The sequence below is a fragment of the Lepidothrix coronata genome, unplaced genomic scaffold (genome assembly GCF_001604755.1).
Source record: "Lepidothrix coronata isolate B3197 unplaced genomic scaffold, Lepidothrix_coronata-1.0 Scaffold126, whole genome shotgun sequence".
Lineage (NCBI taxonomy): Eukaryota > Metazoa > Chordata > Aves > Passeriformes > Pipridae > Lepidothrix > Lepidothrix coronata.
The window spans coordinates 1273990-1295959 of NW_016690306.1; the positions used below are offsets into that span (position 1 = coordinate 1273990).

Here is a 21970-nt window from a genome sequence, read left to right on the forward strand (position 1 = left end):
ACTCAAGCTGAAGTTTACTGATTTAAGTGTAAGCTGCTGCTAGGAGGGTCGATTCTATCTTCACCTCCTTTTCATCTCACTCTTTCCCTTTGCCTCAAACCAGATATGTATCTATTGCCTCCTTCCTCCATCCATGTCAGGCACATCAAGGAACTTATTTTGCCTGGAGACAAGTCCTTTCATTTATTTATTTTTGCTGGCACGAGATGAAAAGGGAGCAGTGCCTGGCTTTGGTGCACTGTTCCGAGCCAGCACAAAGGGACAGGAGCACCTCTTGGGACCACAGGCACTAAGTCCTGCTATTAACCTTCCTCTTCTTTGAAAGAGGTTTGGTATCCGGATCCACAGACTTCTTGGCAATTCAGGCTGAGCTTTTTACTGGCGGAAAGGGTTGTGAGGTCCCAGATCAGATTACTGATCCAGCTTTTAATAAGCAAACCTTTTCTTTCCATGTTTCTTTTAAAAGTAAAATTAGTTTTTTACACCCTGAGGAGAGGGGAACCTCATTCTCTGATGTTGTCACTAAGGATTTTGTGTACAAATCCATGGTATGGTGTGTGAGGTAGAAGGTGATGATATAGTAATTAGCTTGGAAGATTTATTGAAGGGATCTAACAACTGGCAGGGCAAACCTGCATGGTTACCAACTTGTCAATAGCTCCCTTTCTAATTGGTAACTGCAACAAACAGCATAAGTTTTTGTTCCACTGTGACAAAATAAGAGCCTTAAATGGGAGTTTTTATCTTTTCTCAATTCCTTCGTATTTAAATTAGGTTTAAAAAAATGACACCTTGATCTCCATCTGTTCACTTGAGAGTGCAGTGGTGCTCGGGAGGCGGGAGTGGGAGCAGTTGTTCCCAGCATCTGCAGAGGAGCAAGGGGAATGCAAGGAGGGAAGGATCCCATTGGAAGGATACCTATTCCTTTAAAACATTGGAAGCTTGGATGTCCTCTTCCTCCTTGCTGAAAGCTGGAAAGCTGTGTTTCAGGTACTGTGTTCTTGTAGCACCTAAGCCTTGTCCAAATTTTGCTGAAATCTGTCAGCAAGACAAGAAAAGCCAAAGCATATATATTGCCTCTTTAAACAAGCTGTGGCAAAGACTATATTTCCTTTTTTTTTTTTTTGGCTTTGCTTTTCCCTTCTCAGTTTCAGGAGTTCAGTAACCTTCCCAGGTGAGAGCTGTGGCCATACCACACAAACCAGCCAGTAAGTTTTCCATTTTAGAACTTGTCCAGAGTTTTTAAAAATATCTATAAAGTGTGAAAAGTTTGATTTCTTTGGTATCCTGCTGAAGACATCTCCAGGTCACTAACAATTGCAAATTGTAAGTCCTCCAGCCCTGATTTCATGGGTGCCCATAAGGAAGGGTTCTTACTGACAGCATGACCTGATATTTAATATGAATCAGGTTCTCACAGATCTCTAATGCAGATTATACGTAAGAAACAGATTGGTTTGCTAACCACATGTGGAGAACTTTCCTCTGGAAGATCACAGTGAATTTCAGAATATCATAATGAAACAATTATAAGTTTGAGCTACTCAAACTGGCCAGCTGATCCTTGTCCCTGCAGGATTAGTAGGACATGAAAAAATAATTTATTTATAATTATTGAGGATGTCTGTAGAAAAGAAATTTAAGCAGGCTGCATCTGTAATGGATTTAGTTTTAATTTTGCATTAGCATGAAGAAAAGCAAAAATATTAACGTTGGGCTATACTTCTTGAAGTAGTTAGATTGTCAATTCTGGTATGAATTTTATTCTGTAAAATTGTCAAAATACACTTTTCTTTAGACAGCTCTGAAAGAAGTTATACTTAGAAACTTTTATTTTAGTTTGCAAGGAAAATTGCTTAAGAACTTTCCAAGGTTGAAAATAACTCCTACATTTGCCTGAATTTGTCATTTCTATTTGATGCTAATAAGGTTTAAAAAAAAGACTGAAAAGAAACCCATACATTTTCCATGTATTTTGGGAATGGTTTGCCTTAAAGTTAAAATTATCACACCAGATGATAAGAAGAAATAGTAGTCAAGGAAGCATGTCCTAAACTATCCAATAACTGTATGTAAGTCAGTGTACATACAAACCATGAACAATAGGCAAAGGGTTAAATTCAGTCTGTCTCATGGTGGATGACTGAGCCAGCCTTGATTCAAACACAGCTTTCTCAACTACTGCTTCTTTCTGTGCAATGTGCTAATAACTTCTGAAGTACCCTGGTCTCAAAGGCCTTGCAGCAGGACATGGCCCTAGTTTGAGCTGTCAGCTGCTAGAAATCTGCTTCAGATCCACACAGAGTCCAGGAGTGAAATCCTGGCTGCTCCAAAGTGAAAGATTAGTGCATCATTTTTTAATATTTTCCTTCATACAGTTGCCACATGTACAGTAATATTCACACCGTCAATGGAAATTAATTAGTGGCAGTGTTTTCAGAATCTCTTTATGCTGTTAATTGCTGATGCCAGAGCAGCTATCAGTACCAAACAGCCCGTGAAACCTTTCCATTTGACCTTGGTGCTGTTGGAGGAGAAAACTTGAGTGTACCGGCAGAATTTGTGCTTTGCAGTCTTAGACCTTGAATGTTCCCATTACTGCCTAGATAACTGTGTAAAATATCAGTGCTGCTGAAAAATAGCATTTTTGCCACTATCTTTACTGTGTCATTGCATAATCTAGCTTTGTATTCAAGAATTTCAAGCCTACATTGTATTTAGTAACATTGATTTCTTTGGTACCTATTTGATCTGTATTTGTAGCAGTGTTCATACTCTCTTTCTTAAAGAGAAGTTAACAAAAAACATCCTGGCACTGAAATGTAAATGATGAATCCATTGAGAATTAGAGCCTTAACCCCCAGCCACTGGAGTGGGGTGCACACATCTGCTGCTGTGGAAAGGGTGGTTCCTCAGCCACCTCCAGCCATGCTGCCTCCTGCCAGTTGTGTTTCTCTTCACTTTAAGCTTTTTTTTTTTTTTAAATTTATGTCAAAGTAAGGTGGGCATGTAATCATGGTCTTATTCTACTCTTTCAAGATACATTTTCTGTTGACTGTGTGTATCCGTTACTTCCTTCACAACCCATGATGAATGGTTGGGCTCACTGCATCTGTAAATTTAAATGATTTTTCGGGCTGTCCCAAAGAACTTTGCAGTTATCTCTTGAGCCAAACTCTACAGTGGGAATTTCCAGCTCTTCATAATCTTTTACAGTACCCTTCTAAAAAGTGTGGCTTGAAAAAGAAAGGAAATTTTAACAGGACTTTTAAATACAGTTAATTCAAAGAAGTCCAGCAAGCAAGGCCTAGCTCCATAGGGAGAGGCAACTAAAGCCTACAGTGCCTAAAGCACAAACAGTGCCTGAATATCCAAGGAACTAGGCTAACTGCCTATCCTCCAAGAACATTCCTGTTGCATTCATAAATATTAAGGTCATCCCCAGGCAGAACTAACTCAGAATTAGTGACAGGTATGCAATGCTTTTATTTAATACTTGGCTTTAAGGTAATTGCGCAATTCCACACCCGTGCATGCAGCCAGTCTCCGACATCCCGTAGAAGCATCCTGCAGTGATCCTCATCCCAGCTCCTGAACAACACCGGCTCAGCTGTCCAGCCCTGGTGCAGGCAGCTCCCTGCAAGGGAGCGGGGCTTTGGTTTGGCCAGCAGGCGATTCTCCCAGCAGGAAAATCAAGGGGTGTGGATGTACATCTGCAGGGCAGCTTGGCAAGGCTGAGGAGAGGCAGGCAGCCAAGGCTTGCTGTGGAGGAAAGAGCAATTACCAGTGAGGGGGAGGAAGGGTTGTACAGCTCCAAGTACAGCACAATCCCGATTTTGGCCAGTAAACATTACGGTAACTGATTATTCTCGCCTATTCTTGCTGTCTTCAGTCCAATGGTAAATGGTATGACAAATCTTTGCTATCTTCCTTAAACAACAGGTTTCCAGATCCTTTCTGTTCAAATGTAAGCCCAAACTGGAAGATTACCTTTTTATGGAAACACCTGGATTTGTTTAAACTTTCTGTATGTGCCATGGAAAACCCACAGAAAGACAGAGGTGCCTTTTCTTCTATCCTTGCTTCCGTGGGCTGCTGTTTCCCATGGCGAGAATTGAAATACTCAACAATAAATGTTTATTGCTGTAACACTTAAATATTTGAAATCAGTTAAGGGAGGATTTTTCATTTGACTGTTACTTTATTTAACTGTTATTAGTTCTGTGGTTTCTAGGTTGCCACATCCTGACCAACAAAATGGTCAGAATTTATTCTGGGCTGTATCATTTCTTGAAGTCTAAGGGATGAAAAGGGATGCTTATCTCCTGTCAAGCTCCTTGGAGAGCTATGAGGAAATGAGCAATAAAAGGTTCTTTGAGGCTCTTTTAACTGTAGTTTATCATCTATTATAGTTACTGATGTGTGGAAACCAACAGAAATACTTTACGTGTTTATGGTTACAAAGCCCTTAACAGCTGTAGCTGTGGGCTGAGCACTTACAGCTTTTTGAAATTTGTTTTTATAAATATAACATTAAATCATTGTGATTTTGTAAACCAGTTGCCTTAAGAAAACTCCTGAGATAATAATATCTGGGTTGATCTACTCAATCAGGGCTGGTTTGTGGGTACTCGCTTGCTCTCACTTGTTTTCCAACTCCACCAATAGAGCAACACAGGAGGTGGGCTTTTTGGGGGCAGGGCTGATGATGGCCAAAATGCACGAAGTAGTACTGCATTTTATTTCACCTTGCTGGATGCTGTGCTGGATGGGAAATCAGGGTGGGGAGAAGAAAACTGGGTGAGTCAAGGGCACTCAGCATAATGAAGGGCTCAGGACTGTGTAAACCTCTTTCCCCTCCTTAGGACTGGAGGACACAGCAAATGGCTCCGTATTTCTTTATCCCTGAGGGAGCCAGATCTGGAATTTGCAGAGACTCAGTCCTCAGGAACACTAGTCAAGCGATTACTATGGAGAGAGCTTTCTGCCCCAGACTGGCTGGCCCTTCATTACAATTTCCTGTTCCTCATGAGTCTTTTCATACAATTTTAGGACAGGACTGCACTCTTCTCTGAGTGCATTTCTCCTCTCTGCATTTCTGTTCTCATCTGGCTTGGGTGGACTTCTTGCATCTAATCCTCTCCAGTGGAAATGATGAAACCAATAAGCCCTTTGGATCCAGTGCAAAGGATGGCACAAAGGGGACTGTTCTCAGCATTGCTGGTTAATAGTACCGCCAAGGGCATGCAATAAAACAAACACATTGAGAACACAGACATGTCAACTCTTGCCTTCTGCGTAAGAAATTCACTCTTTGGCATCCAGACTGCTGTTCACACTATGGTCGAGCCTGCACCATCCACATTTACACCGTAGCAGCCCTGTATGAGTGAGTGGCTTGTCTGGAAAGTCTGTTCCTCTGCCAGGGATGTTCCCTGGAGGCCCCTGAATGCCCCTGACATGATCCAGCATGCAGATTTATCCATCACACACTTGCATGCCTGTCCCTGGCCAAACACAAATCCCATGCATTGGGATTCCAGTAACTCAAGAAGTCTGAGAATATGCAGCGGTAAAACAAACATCAGCCATTCAACTTCCAAAAATTGCATTAAGCCAGAAGAGACAATGTTGTTTCTGAAGGTCTGTTTTAAATCAACCCAAGTATTATTCTGAAGCTAGGGCTATAATTCAGTAAAACTTGATACAATCTTGGAAAGCCATAGAAAGCTTTAGGAAATACCACTGGAAGTTGAGACCTACAGATACAGCAAGAATCTGCATTTTTAAACTAAATAGACATGCCACTTAAATAGTAATTGAAGCACACTGCAGAGGATGAAGGGTTACCTTTTCAACAAAAATCCTTACATTTAGAAGTCTTTGTCTGCATGCAAAAACGGAACCATTTTCCCAATGCTATTTGCAGCGGAAATATTCATATAGAGGAAAGGTACATCTATACTGCCATGGGAGTTGGCTCAGTGATACTGCTGATTGCCATACTTTGTTGATCCTTTAAGCTACCAGGAAGGCTGACTTCTAGGATATTCAGCTCTGCAGAGGAGTTTGGAGGATAGGGGGTAAGGTGCAAGAGAGAGGTCAGCCCTCCCTTCAGGGGCTGCTGCTCCTGCTCTAAGGAGAAGAGATTAAAATAATTTGTGACATTTTTGATGAAATGTTACATTTTTGGATTGGCTTTGCCTCCTCCAGAATTTTCCTTAAATGAAACATAGATAGCTACATTCTGTCCGTTTTGCACAAATATTAATTGAGTTTCACTGCACATTTTACTTGTGAGGGAAGGTGGCTGATGCACAAAAGTTAAATGACTTCATATGTAAGAAAATCTATTTTAGAGCTAGCATTGAAGGACACTAGAGCTGCTTCCCACCTCTCCTGCATCCATTTCTGTCTTGTGTTTCTGCCTAAATGGGAAGGGTAAAAAATCATAGACTCATAGAATTGTTAAATTGGAAAAGATTGATTTGTTTAATAGCATCGAGTCCAACCATTAGCCTAACACTGCCATGTTCACCACTAAACCGTGTTCCCAAGTGCATATTCACATGGGGGTTTTTCATGCTTGCAGGGATGGTGATTCCGCCATTTCCTTGGCAGCCTGTTCCAATGTCTGACCACCTGTTCAGTGCAGAAATTTCATTTAATATTACAGAATGAATTAGGTTGGAAAAGACCTATGAGATCATAGAGTCCAGCCTATGAACTAACACTGCCGAGTCAACTAGACCATGGCACTGACTCTCCCCTGGTGCAACTTGAGGCCATTTCCCCTCATCCTGTTACTTGTTATCTGGGAGAAGAGACCAACTCCCACTTTGCTACAGCTTCCTTTCAGGTAGTTTTAGGGAGTGATAAGGTCTCCCCTGAGCCTCCTTTTGTTCAGGCTAAACAACCCCAGCTCCCTCAGCTGCTCCTAAACAGACTCATTCTCCAGACCCTTCACCAGCTCTGTTGTCCTTCTCTGGACACGCTCCAGCCACTCAATGGCTTTCTTGAAGTGAGGGGCCCAGAACTGGACATAGTATATGAGGTGTGACCTCACCAGTGCCGATCACTTCCCTGGTCCTGCTGGGCACACCCCCTTCTTGGCCACGTGGGCACACTGCTGGCTCACGTTCAGCTGCTGTTGACCAGCACCCACAGGTCCTTTTCTGTCGGGCAGTTTTCCAGCCAATGTTCCTCTAGCCTGTAGCACTGCAAGGCATTGTTGTGACACAAGTGCAGGACCTGGCACTGAGCCCTGTTGAACCTCATAAAATTGGCCTTGACCCATCAATCCAACCTGTCTGTATAAAATAAAGCATGACAATTTCTAGTGATACTTGCTTCATAGCTTCTTTCTTATAGACTCAAGATGACGTATGAGTAAGATAACCTTCTTGTTTTCATTGAAACATCAGGACGATATTATTGTTCCTTTAGGCTCCATATTTTTATCATTAAAAACACAGATCTAGACACTACACACATTTTTTGATCTTTTTACCAAACACAGTAATATTATGATTAGACACAAAGAAGGCTTAATGTCTTTGAGGAATCAATATTGTCTTTTTTTTCCTGCACTTTTTTTACAATGTTGATGTGACTTTTTCTCTGATTAACTCTTTTAAAATATACAGTGATGTTGATCAGAGTATTTTTGTCAAGAGTTTTTTAGTTGAAAATGGCCTACAATGATACAAAACTTCCTATATTTGAATTTGTTACAGCTTTTTAAAAAAATAAATAAATTAGCATATCTGAAATTAATTAATAAGCCATAGTTACTGAAGGAAACTAAAACCAGTTACATGGCAGTGACATTTTAATCTCTCCTAGTACTGACTTCACCTTCCATGATATTATTTCCTAGAATTTGGATGCTTTGATCTAGTGAAGTAATCAATGCAGACTTTACCCTAAGCCTGGAAACATGATGCATATTTTTAATGTGACTACCAAGAACTGACTAAAATATTTTCTAAGAAAATGTTCAAGACAAACTAAGGACAACAGATTGTAATAGCCAGAGCTGTCTTCATAAAATCATAAAATGGCCTGGGTTGAAAGGGAGTTTACGGATGTGTCCTCTGCTGTGGACAGAGACACCTTTCAGTAGGCCAAATTGCTCAGGGCTCCATCCAATCTGGCCTTCAACACTTCCAGGGAGGGGGCATCCACAACTTCTCTGGGCAAGCTGATCCAGTGCATCACCACCCTCACAAAAAGAATGTTTTCCTCATATGTAATCTAATCTACTCTCTTTTAGTTTCCATTCCCCCTTATCCTGTCACTACACGCCCTTGTAGGCTCTTTCTTGTGGGCTCCCTTCAGGTACTGGAAGGCTACAATTAGGTCACTCTGAAACTTTATTTTTCCAAGCTGAACAAATCCAGTTCTCTCAGCCTTTCCTCATACGAGAGGTGCTCCATCCCTCTAATCATCCTGGTGGCCCTCCTCTGGAGTTGCTCCAACAGGTTGATATCCTTGCTGTGCTAGGGACCCCAGAGCCGGATGTCCCATATTGTTTGCAACCCACAATTGGTATAATAAAATATCATTGTTATAAGAAGAAAAATCTCCTTTTTGTGAGAAAAATTATTGATGTGGGACCTCAAAATTCCACAGATTTGAAACTCGCAGTGATATTTCAAAAGAAAAAATGGAAAATTAACTCGCGAAATTAATTCTAAGAAATGTGGGTTTTTTTAAGAGTGCTGAATGAGATGGTATGAAGAGTTCTGGAGGGTTTGCCTGCTCAGGAGTTGATAGTACATCTGTGTAAATAACCTAACAAAAAAAAGTCTAATGCCTAACTGGTTTTGGTGCTTGCTTTCTCCTCAGGTTTGCCAGTTTGTTGTATCTGTCAATGGCCTCAATGTTCTCCACGTGGATTACAGGACAGTGAGCAACCTCATCCTGACTGGCCCTCGAACAATTGTGATGGAAGTGATGGAAGAAATGGAGGCCTGAGAAGGCAAAAAACTTTCTTACTGGATATTTTTGTGAGAGAAATGGCGACAACCATGAAGTGACATGAGATAAGGCAGCAGGACGTTGCTGTGTCTAAATAGATGATTTTGCTTTTAGGGAAGGGGACTCTCTTTCATTTAACAATAATACCACTGGTGATTATGCTAAGATGTGAACAATAGATACCAGCAAATTTTCACTACAGACTTCTCTTTGCCTGACAGAAACAAGATTAAGGCCTTTAGATTGTCCAACCATGTCTGCATCAGTCAGAATGGTTTCCAACCTAAGAAGTTTTGCATATTATCTCATAGTCCACCACTGGATCAGAGCACTTCAGGAGGTCAAAGAGCCAAACATGATGGGGTCAGTATGTCACAGATGGTTTGCATGACATATTTACATTGGTAAGCATCGACCTGGTGTCCAGCTTTGTCCCTGGAGCATGTGCAGTCACAGTTGCTCTCTCCTTGGGCCAAAGGACAGTTGACTAAATGCTGGCTTGATTGCAATCAAACACAAACGAACTGCAAATGCATGAAAAAAAGGTGTCTGTGCTCTGTAGATGATACTCTGGCCTGAATGTTTGGGCCTAACTGAATACACGGGTTAGTCTAGAAAGAAAATGGAAAAACGTGTGGTACTTTTACAAAATCTGCCTTTGAAAATTGGTCTTTTGTTTTCAATGCCTGCACACTGATTTAGGTTCTTGAGTATAAGATATTGATTTTGAGGTTTTTTCCATATCTGTAAATGAAAGGTGCCTCAGGCTTGCTGTTTATCACTTTGGAGAAATTTTGGACACCTTTATTCCTAAAAGAAGAATATTTGGCAGGTTGCAGTGGAAAATTCACAGTGTTAGCATTAGGAATGATACATCCACATGTTCTACTAGCAAGAATACACTTCAAATTGAAGCAACGTACTTGAATGTACATTAAGCTTGTCAGCACTTTCCAATCATCTGATGTTTTGCAAAGAACCAGCTTGCCACATGAGCTGCATTTGACACTGTTACTAATAAAACATTGTATTTAACTGACTCTTACTCTTTTTCAAACAGTAGGGTTTCTTCATTGATTAAAAAAAACCATTTATACAAATTCCATATTCTGCAGTTAGGTGACTCCTCAGCTTGATGACAAGGGGACTGCATGGGTTTTCTTTGATCTTTGAATGGGATAAATACATTCTTTTCCACAAAATTATAAATGTATTTTGCAGACTTTCTCTGCTGTCTAAATTTTACAATGAAAGCTTGACTTTCTGTATGCGCATACCACAAATCATTCAATTATGGGGTGGGGAAAGTATTTTTCCTCAAATAATGTTGAAATATGTTTTATATTAAAAATTGTTCTCACTAAATAAATTGCTCTTTCAGTATGTTTTTGACTTACTCAAACACTTGTACATCAGAGATACGGCAAGTCTTCAAAATCACACGTGCCTGCAACTTTGTAGGTAGAAGTCCCGGTGTTCTTTATTCCTGATACGGTATATCTGTGGTTGATTTTTCACCATGAAAACTTCTCATATTCCACTAATATGCAGCAGTGAAGAGGAGTATGAAACTGCACCTGCTGACTTGATATTAACCAGGCACAAGAGGGTTTGGAGGATTTGTTCACACTATCATCTGCTATGACAGTTGTTTGTCCCAATTGTACCTCACAACATTTTGTAATGTATGTACAACCCATACCAGGTTATCTTCGTCAGTTCATCTAAACTAAACAGTTGGGCACATAATGATATATGAGACTGTAACAACTGTCGATGGTATCCACTTGGAACAGTTGGAAAAAATAATTCCAGAAATGTTTCAGTACGCTACAAGTTTTTTGATTTTGCGAATCCAGGAATGCTTCCCCCCCCCCAGCTTGTTTTGGTGGCTTGAGTGGTATATACTTTGTACCTCCTTAAAATATAAATTCTGCATGTCAGGCTAAGTTAAATATTAAAATGTAAAGGATTTTCTTAGCAAAATGCTAACGATTCTCTCTAATGCCATTGTGGATTCTTCTGTATTACATCTCTTGCCTTAGTTAATATTCTGCTACAAGTTCTCTGTAGCTTACAGATAATTAAGAAACTGGGTCAGAATTGGGCTTAATAATGCATTACAGAGTGCACTTTAGACTGGAGCAAAAAGAGTGGGAATGGGGGCAGGGAAAAATCTGTGCATTTCACTGTGTTACAGACTGAAGATGGCATCTTGATTTGCAAAATACATTAGTCTCTATCACAATTTGAGCACGGCTACTTGCCTGCTTTTAATGGGGATTTCCATATGGTGTTCTCAACTTGATTGGCAATCCAGATTTTAATTAATTCTTTCCCTCTTCAATGTGACAAAGGTATTCAAATTATCTCTGCAATGAAATTTTGTATTTTTGAAAAAAGAATGCAAAGTAAACAGTTCAGCTATGCCATGTATCATTTCCAATTAAGTTGCAGTTTGCACACAGTGCTGCATATACTCCAAGACATCCCACAGGAGTCAGTGTCAAAATCTCATGCACTTCAGAGGGCATAGAATTTTGAATATAACAGACCACCTTGCTTCCTGCAAAGTGCCAGGGGAAATGTAAGATTATTCACAGAAGTGAGGCATTTCAAGAGATGCATGAATATCACAGTGTGGACTGAAGCAAGAAACTAGAAAAGGAAAAAAACCCCTGGCACCAGCTGTAATAGCTTCATTAAAAAGATAGGCATTTTTGTAAGGCTTACTCTGTTATGTGATCACATTTTTGATTACCATAGATCTTGTAGATCCTCTAATAAATCTTTAAGCCGTAATAATACAGATTCATGCCACCTCTCTGCCCATGTACATTTGCAAATCATTTATGAAACATCTTCAAGCAATATAATATTTAATTAAATTCAAGTAGCCGTTAAGATAATTGGAGCATTAAATCAGGGCAATATTTCTTGTATTTTTCTTCTGCTATATTTCCTACAAGATACATTAAATTTTTATCTTCATCAAGATTAAATACCATATGTATAGGATTGAAGACAACTGTTTCCACAGCTAATCTCATGGAAGGCATTTAATTCATGAAATGATGCAATAAACCACTTCAGGTGTATCAGAATTTAATTCTCTGCATTTTAGATCTCCATAGAAGCCGAAAATAAAATTTTCAGAAAAAGACATAGTGGTGTCATGGCAACATCTGAAATATGAGGGGGTCTGTCCTACTATACCCTCCTTCCTGAAGATTACCTTCAGGAAGAGGTTTGGGAGGAAGAAGTCATGCAGCAGGACTGCTTCTCTTGGTGTTTTTCTTTGGTTTTTGGTTATATGCTCATTGATAATCACAGAGAGCTGGGGATGTGTCAAATGCTGTCCCACAATTAGTGGTTTAATGGTCAGCAGGTCCCCTTAGCACAGTCTAGATCTCTAAGAAAATTGCCCCAGTGTAGTTCAGAGAATAATGTGAGATCTGAATTTGGGCACAGGGATGCAGGCTTAGTTGTGCCTCTTGGCATTAGGACCAGAGAACAATCCTAATTTTATGTACTAACATAGACATAGTCACAGAGAACAGTCTGAGGATTAGGAAGAAGAAGCAACTGACTTCTGCGCTGACAGCTATGATGCATGGAGACTTCCTTTTCCCTATGGATGGAAAGAGAATGATCAAATTATGGGGTAATACTCTAATAATTTCAGATAATACTTGGAATTAAATACTAATTTTAAATGTTAATTTTGCTAAATAAGTATTATTCTAATTTTAGAGACAGGAAAAGTGAGACAACATGTTTTGCAAAAATGTTTGCCTAATGCAAGACAGACCAAGAAATCAATTGTTGCAATTATGAGTATTTTCTTCCCAGTGTATAATTAGAACTAGACCACTTGTGTAAGTAAAAAAGCATGTGTATGTCACATGTATAAGTACAGCTAGACCACACCACTCTTCAAACAAAGTGAGAGAACTTCTAACCTTTTACAATGAAACTGCCATTAAAGGTTTCCATAAACCACCCTTTTTAAATTTGTCTTTCTTTATCTGCTGAGTGATGTGACTTACATTTTTCACTTATATGTGTTACTTATAAAACCAGAAGTAGTAACTGCCAATGCAATAATTCCCTTTATATACACACAGTGCAGATAAAAGTACCATTAATGTCCAAGAGAGGCTGAGTGATTTTAAACCATTAACTTTTTCTACAAACTTCTACATAAATAAATATTTATACATTAATTTTTAAAAGGAGCCATTAATGTAACAGGGAATTTAAGAATGTCAAAGGATATCACAGGAGTCAGTGATACTACTAATTTATACTATAAAGGCAGTGTTTCATGTTTAGTTACTTAGTCTTTGTACTTGCAGTTCCTCAGGAAAACTCAGAAATATTCAGAAGGGAATAGCTGTAACTGTCAAACTGAATGTCCTCTAGAAAAATGGCTGTTGTTTTGCAGTTAGGTATCCATTCTCATATTGGCCATGGGAGCTGTGAATTTCCAGTACTATCAAAACTCAAATTTCATTAACACACACTTGAAATTAAATGTTTAGCTTTAAGAGCACATGTTTGAAACAGATATTGTACTCTAGGAAGTGCAAATCATTGTAATGCCTCTTATACAAAAATGCTGCCACATACCCATAGGTATCCTATGTCAAAGTAGCTCTTGCTGAACTTGGAGTACAACAGTTGCCTGCTGGTTTCTTTATGGCTTTGTCAAATAATAATAATTTCTTTTCATAATTTGCAGTTCATTTGCAGAGGAAAATTCTCTTTTTATGTGCAACTTCCCACTTCTGTTCCTAAGGCACTTAGGTCCAGAGACGTTGTACAAGATGGTCACTAGACCATGGTACAGAGATAGCTATTGGTATACTGACCACTTCAAAGAGTCCTTTACATCATGCCTGAGCAGCTGAACACCTCCTCTCCTGAGAAGTGCTCCCACTGCTCCTGCTGCTGCTCCTGCTGCATGCACCCAAGCAGGCAAAACTGGGAAACACTGGTCTAAAGGACAGTCCGTGCCCACCAGGCTGTTTTGTCTTTACCAGTGATTTATAGATATATTTAATTTTCTTTCCCATTCTTCTACTTCTTTTGCCACATAGTTAGTAATGGTCCCGCTTTCTGCTTCCAGCTCAAAAATTGGTTCTGGAAGATCTTGATGACCCTGCTTTTTTTGTACTTTTACTAGTCTGTTTTTTAGTGTCTCTTTATTATGATGACCATCACTAGCTTTTCATAAATTAGCAGTGCTTATTTATCAAGTCTAAGATTTCAGGAAAACAGGTGAACTGGTTGCTGCTTTACTATCAAATGTTAACTCACAAATAAAAAAAGCCTTGAGGTAAGAGAACAAAATAAGACCAAGTTATCATAATGATGGAATAAAATTCGTGTGAGATAAAAAATGCCACCACATCTATTAATAACAAACCTGCATATGATTCATAACACAGTATGGGCCATAGCTTTCATGGACTTTCTCAGATTATGAGAGAAAAGATGAGGGGCCTCCAAAGAGTGGGTTTTCTTTTGACCTTCTGGTTAAGCTACCAGAGACTTCTCTCCATCACATATGGGCTGGAGCACAGCCTCCCAACCATAGCTGACTGTAAATGACTAGAGACTTTAATAATTCCATTTTATGCCTTCCCCTTCAGGTTTTAGAGTTTCTTTTATTAAACAGAAAAACAATTAATTTCTCCATCTATACAATTAAGAAATGCTCCTGAAGAAATGCTCCTTTCCCCTCCTTATGTTTCTGGTGGAATGTGTGATGAACAGAAATCATACTTTTCTGTTTGTACCCAAATACAAAGGGAATACTTGTTCTTACCTGCAGTTCTCAGGAAAACCTCCTCTGAGCCTCCCTGGGAAAGTATTACCTGAGCAAAACCTTCAGTATGATACCTATTATTATGTAGCTGGAAAATACATAGTATGTACAAACTTTTATTTAAAAAAAAGCAAAACCAAAAAAACAAGTTAGCTTGTATTAAAATTCTGGTTAATGACTTTAAAGTAGAAGCAAAATGAATGTAGCCCCCAGAAAAGCACCCATTCTGCAGGTGAAGTGATGGGGTGTAGTGTGGAAAGGTTCTGTCATAGAGCATAGAATAGTCTGGGTTGGAAGGGAGGGACCTTAAAGATCACAGAATTACAGAATCACAGAATATGCTGAGTTGGAAGGGACCCACCGACTCCTACTCCTGGCCCTGCACAGGATCATGTCCCTGAGAGTATCATTCAAATGCTTCTTGAACTCTGTCAGGCTTGGTGCTGTGACCACTTCCCTGGGGAGCCTGTTCCAGTGCTCAGTCACCCTCTGGGGAAAGAACCTCTTTCTAATATCCAACCTAAACCTGCCCTGACACAACTTCAGGCCATTTCCTCAGATCCTGTCACTAGTCCCTATAGAGAAGAGATCAGTGTCTGCCCCTCGTCTTCCCCTCACAAGGAAGTTGTAACTGCAATGAGGTTTCCCCTCAGTCTCCTCCAGGCTGAACAGACCAAGTGCCCTCAGCTGCTCCTCATACGGCTTCCCCTCAAGGCCCTTCACCATCTTCATTTCCCTCCTTTGGACGCTCTGTAATAGCTTAATGTCTTTTTTACATTGTGGTCCCCCAAAACTGCCACAAAATTCAAGGTGAGGCCGCCCCAGTGCAGAGCAGAGTGGGACAATCGTCTCCCTCGACTGGCTGGTGATGCTTTGCCTGATGCACCCTAGGACATGGTTGGCCCTCCTGGTTGACAGGGCACTGCTGACTCATATTCAACTTGCCATCGACCAGGACCTGTGGGCTGTGGGCAGTGACACCTTCCACTACACCAGGTTGCTCAGTGCATCATCCAGCCTGGCCTTGAACACTGCCAGAGATGGGACATTCCCATAATGTCCTGTTAAGTTTCTTAATAGCATCACTGAAAGAAAAAATATGTTGTAATTTTATGAGTAAATTTACAATTTACGTTCTTAACCCTGTCTTCTCAATAAGAACAAAGTTGTAATTAATGCTTTTGCATTTAAGAACATTCAAGCATAGAACGCAGTACACAAGAACATAGTAAAGATATACATTTGTTTGTGAAATATCTCAGTTTCAAATATAACAAACTTCTCAAAGGAAACACATCCTCTAAAGAAAAAGATTTTAATTTACTTTATGAGGTAATTAAAACTTTTTTAATATCTTCTATTTATAAAATATTATATATATGTGCAAACATTTTATCAACTAAAAATAAATACACATGCAGGCTTGACTGAACAACTGTTTTGTCAATGGAGTCCATCAATGGGGCTAAACTAAGCTCTTCATGTTTATTAGCAAAAGTTTAATTAAGCGTGATGTTGAGCAAAGCCTGGGAAATATTAAGTGATTACACTCAGAAGAAGTGCTTAGTATGTTGCAGGATCAGGAATCCATTTAATTTCTGTTCTCAATGTGCCCTAACATCCTGCAAAGCTTTTCTGGAAACATGATAAGATTTTCTTAAAGCTCATTTAAAAATTGCAGGTAGAATGTACTAGCTTTTATGGGTTAACTTGGAAAGGAAGAAACATGAACGTATTTAAGATCTTAATGTTACATTTTCCTGTTGCCTGTTTTGTTTTGTAAGTGTTTTCAGCTCAACTGCTTTTTAAATATGACTTACTGCACCCTTTTGTTTTTTACTACAGTTGGGAAGTGTGTGTGCTTAGTTTGTTTTGCCAGAATAAACAAGACTCTGTTGAATATGAAAGAATTCAGTATTTCAATTTTTATTACACTCCATCAGACAAATCATCTATTACAAAACATGCTTAAAAGATGCATTTACAAAACGGTGCTGAGTTACTCTCTTAAATGTTTGATTTTCATGATAAAATATGTGTTACACTTTTCAAATTTTGTTTCATTATCCATTGTACATGATTGTATTATTGTTCATTCTCCTAAAAGATTATTTTCTGAGGGTTATTGATTCACCTTCCTTATAGCAGCATCCATATTCAATTTCAGAGACCATTTAAATATAAATCCCCTTGACCTTACCTCCTACATATTTAGAGAATAAAAAAAATCATCTCTTCTGGTTCAGAAATTGTTTGGAAGATGAAGGCACAAAAAACATTTACCTTAACTCTCACTGATGACTGTTTCTTTTGCAAAAACCAGACAATGCTGTCTAATGTGCAAAGCTTCAGGAAGTCATATAATACAGGAATAAAAACTTTATGATTGGGACCAAATTGTCCACATTTTAAAGGCTCTGTGATGATACCCTTTTCCAGTAGTTATCGTGATTAACTCCTAACAATGGGCTTGTGATTGCAAAGATGACCTTTGGAACGTGGGTTAATGCAGTGCTCTTTTCCCAGAACTGCAGATAGTCTGAGAAAACATCACAGCAGGGTGATGGCATCTACTTCTACTTATCTAATTAGAATCTGAGCTCAGAAACCAGGGGCTTGGTTCTGTGGCATACACATAAATGTCAAGTGCCATCGAAGATGCTTTTAGGGCATTTGAGACATTCTTATGTAGAAGAGAGGACCTTCAGGGAAGTCCATGACCCCTCAAAATCACATCTAAAAACTAAGTTCCAGACGATGTCTTAAATACTGTAGAACACTTCAAATTGCATTAGACACCTATGCATGAACACCTGAATGACATCCCTAATAACCACCACTTAAATTCAGCCAATTCAATTGTCTCACTGCTGGTAATTTTTCGGGGTGACCCAGCAGTATATTCAATTAGCACTGTTGATCGAAAAGAACATCCTGGCTGTCCAGCGAGTTCTCTGAGTAGTTGCTGCACACTTGTACCACACAGAACTGACTGTGATGATGTCCAATACTAAATCTCCCAAGAAATGTGTCTCTTTTTCCTTCCCTCTTGTGCTTTTGGTCAAGACGCAAAGTGGCCTCTCACCCTAAGTTCTCTTTGTTTCTGAATTGTCTATTGCCAGTCAAGGGGACCAGAGCCATTTGTTAGCTGAGCTCTAATCTGCATATATAAATGATCATATATAATTACTTTCTGCATGTTTCCTGCTTTTTGGGTGTTACTGTTTTTAAGCTGTCCTGAAAAGCATTAATTTTACCCAAGGAGACACAGAAAGGCAGCAACTGCTCCCATTAGGGAAATGGGATCATAAGAAGAGTAGCAGCTACAGCAGTCACAGAAGATGAGAACAGAGGCAGAAGCAGCTGAGTATTTCCACATAAACCTGAGTTTTATTGCACTGGTTGCAATATGACAGGTATTGTAGCTCTTGGGTGTCTTGAGGTATTTATATACTGCCCACACTCTTCAGTAATGGCTCTCCCTACTATGTTTCTTGCACCACAGTCAGTCCCATCTCAGTGTTTGACATCTCAGCCCTTGGTGCAAGGGGAGCTTCTGCTCACCCCCTGTGACAGAAGGGGGCAGAGGCAGTGTCCAAAAACAAATAAGGAATTCAAAGTGAAATTTATAAATAATTTAGGTGCAGACATAAAAATAAATTAATTTCAAAATACCTGTTAACCCACACAGGTGTTTAGAGGGCCATTGGCATTGAAGATTTCACCACCAGTTACCTAATGTGCTGTAACTGTAGCTTTATTAGCTGGTTTATGGTGTTCATCATGTTCATGTTCTTCATGGCTTTTCAGCTCAGGGTCCCCCACTCCCAAAATCCACCATTCTCCAAATGCCACCAAATGAGCTCCAACATAAAATCCATGTGGATGACCTGGATATTTAAGGCCATCATGGAAGCCTGCAGAGGAGCAAAGCTGAAACCCAGTCTCTTAAGACCTTGGACAGTTTGCAGTCTGCAGGACAACCCTTCAGAGGGGAAGCAAGGCACACCCCCTTCAACATAAAAGACAGCAATCCCCTGTATTGACTGCAACCCAGACTCCATGGCTGTAGAAAAATATTTCCCTTTATGTATTTTGAATCTTCTGTAGCCATAAATTTGTTATTCGCAACCTTGTATGTCCAGTTTTGGCAGATTCTTGTCACCAGTGTGCCAGGGGACACGTGCAGTCAACCTGCAAGTTCCTCAGCTCCACAGTCCCCTTCAAGCTCCTCCCCAAGCTCTGCTTCCTCCCAACCTCTCCTGGTGAGAGGCTCCGTCTGCAGCAAGCCCCAGTGCCAGCTCCACAGGCTGCCAGCTGAGCTTGCCGAGGGCTGGATCAGGCCCTGGTCCCCGGGCGCTGTGGAAGGTGTGGGAGGATGTGAGGCCAAACCTCGCACTGCCTTGCGCAACCTCCCCGCGCAGCCAGAGCCATGTTTACCCAAGCAAAGCCACAAGAACAGCCTGTGGTTTGTAGAGAAGGCAGTTGTAAGAACACCCTCAGCAGCATGTTCAGTTCTGGGCTCGATTTGTCCGGCACATTCCTGCCTGTCACTAAAAGCAAGCACCGGGAAGCCTTTTCAAAGGAATAACTTCATAGCTAAACCATGAGTATTGCTGCAGCTCATACAATATTTTCAGTACAATAATATAAGTGGGAATTTGTAAATAAATATGACAGGTTAACATCTTTTGAACTATGACAATTGTAAAATGTGGGTTTCACTCTTGCAAAAAGATTGCAAATTATGAAGAGTTCAGATGTTTAATGTTACCTTCATTAATAATTCTAATTTTGTTACTGACATTAATCATTAAGTCCTAGAAATCTTACACACTCACTAAGCAAGTGAAGAAAATTAACAACAGTTTAACAAATAGTGTTGAAAATTGTTTGAGAATGCAGTTAGGCAAATAACAATAGTGATTATAAATATTTATGGTGAGCTTCTGTTTTATTTACTCACTCAAAAATCAGGAATAGTTCCATTAAGTGTACAAAACCACCACCTGACTATAAGATTAGAAGCAAAATTACAATCTGACTTCTTACTGGCAGGCTGATTTTAACAGCAGAAAGATAAGACAACTCATATTTAGGAAGTTATTTTGTAAATCTGAACTGGATTTGACCACCAAATGCAGCCTTGGTTTAAAAAGAAATACTACTGAATGTGAGAAGCACAGATTGGACTAAGATGGTTCCCTAAATCGCTCTAGAAAAAAAAGTCAGCAAAACCCAGAGTGGATTATCCTCGTGTCAATACACACTGATACACGAGGTAGTGATTCAGCATCACTAAAGCACCAAGTCAGGCACTTGTTTTAATGGGCCACTTTCAGTGTGGCACACTAGGCTCTCACCTGTGAACCCAGAAATAAGTCACAGCATTGCATTATCACAGTGTTACTCTGCTGAGAAAATTTTATATCCTATGAAAGATTTTATAAGTTTCATGAGGAAAATTTTTGAAAATTAACAGAACCTACACAGCATCTGAACTTACTTGTCTTATGGATGTAATACTTTCTGAACATGGCAAGTGGCCATAGATGGATTTTTTTTTAAAGATAAAATGTAGTAAGAATGTAACACAATGGAGAAACAAAGCTGTTCTTAATTTTTTTTCCAGTTATTTCTTTTTTCTTTAGTGTGCAGACAGTAACTACAGAAGTCTTTAAAAATATCAGCAGATATAATGCAAAGAAAATGACCTTCAGACTGTAAAGAAGGGCAGAAACATGATTTTAGGGAATGTACCTTTATGCTTCACAACTGATGCCAGTAACAAAATGCCTGTTCCTCTTTCTCTGATACAGTACAGAAGCAGCTAATGGACAGATATCTAGATGGTTCTGCATCACCTGGTGGAAAACTGCTCAAGGAGAGGTCCTGTGTGTGAGAGCTGAGCCAGAAGATTACAGAATTTCAAAGAGATATTTCAAAGATAGCTCACTTTGAAATAAGCTGATCCTATTCTCTCTTTTCCCCACCAGTGAATTTTGCTCTTGATTCTAATGGAACACAGTGAAACTCCAACCAGGTCGCTTTTATCAGTGCAAAGATTCAAGTCCCTATTGCAGGATCCTACAGTTTGCATATTTTAGGTCCAACGCAGAATTATTTTACTGAGGAAAGCTCATTGTCCAAAACTGCACTCTCCTGTTCAGCTTCCCAGACTTCCCAGTTGGCAGCCTGAATAGTGACAGAGTGCAGGGAAGATGAGAGGGGGAGCCTTCCAAAATTAATATCAGTCACAGAATAGTCTGACTCCCCCATGGAGAGCTACCTGTGCTATATGGGAGACAGGAAGGTAAGGTATTCCTTCAGCTGGCTTTGGGAAAAAAGAATCGCACAAGATAAAATAGGATTATGATGCATCTTGATGTAGTTGAACTGCTGTCTAATTGTTTGTATACCCAGTCTCTTCCACAGGCTAATATTAGCTCTAACAAAACAGCATATGCAAAAGCAGTATGAACATACGGTCTGTTACTACAAGGACTCACATGCTCGCTTCTCAGTGCAAAAGCATTCAGAGCTTCCAGATTCTAAGGACTAATTCTCCAGGTCAAATGTTGCTATTTGAAGGGACAGATTGGCTGATGGACCAAACAGAAGAAATTCCTGTCCAAGTGCTGGACAATAACAACAATAATAGATTTAGGATTAGCTAATATTTTTATTATTAACAACAACATTGTGAAATGCCCAGTGGTCTAAAGTAGGTGTTTGGGCTATTCTTCCAAGACTGCAAACCACAGGACAAGATTTTGATTCTGTAAGATAGTGAAGAACATGTACTATTCCATCATTATCTCTGAAGATTATGCTGTAAGAAACACTGTGTAAGAAACAAGACATTATTTTCGTCAGAGCCTTGTAACCTGTCTGACCTTAAGCGTTGTGTTAATTTAAACAAGTCATAGACAAACTTTTTTCTGTGCACTGCAAGACAAAGAACTTTACTGTGGCCAGTGCCAATGCTACAAGGACATTTAAACTAGAATTCATGAAGGTTGCCACCAGTAAATTAAAGATTACAATAGGGTCCAAACAAAAAAAAATTATAAAGGAAACCGCAAAAAAGCAATGACATGGGGATTACAGTGCTAGGCCAAGAAGCCTGAGGTGAGAAGTCAGTTACTACAGTTT

General features: G+C 39.6%; 1 protein-coding gene across 1 annotated transcript in view; it reads left to right on the top strand.

Annotated features, from left to right (window-relative positions):
• The window catches only part of DEPTOR (DEP domain containing MTOR-interacting protein), a 76795-nt gene extending 64990 nt beyond the window's left edge, over positions 1 to 11805 (top strand). Inside the window, exon 11 of the mRNA XM_017826400.1 lies at positions 8851 to 11805. Coding sequence (XP_017681889.1) covers positions 8851 to 8979 — 129 coding nt within the window. The 3' untranslated portion in view covers positions 8980 to 11805. The remainder of the gene's footprint in view (positions 1 to 8850) is intronic.
• Positions 11806 to 21970: the final 10165 nt, after the last annotated feature.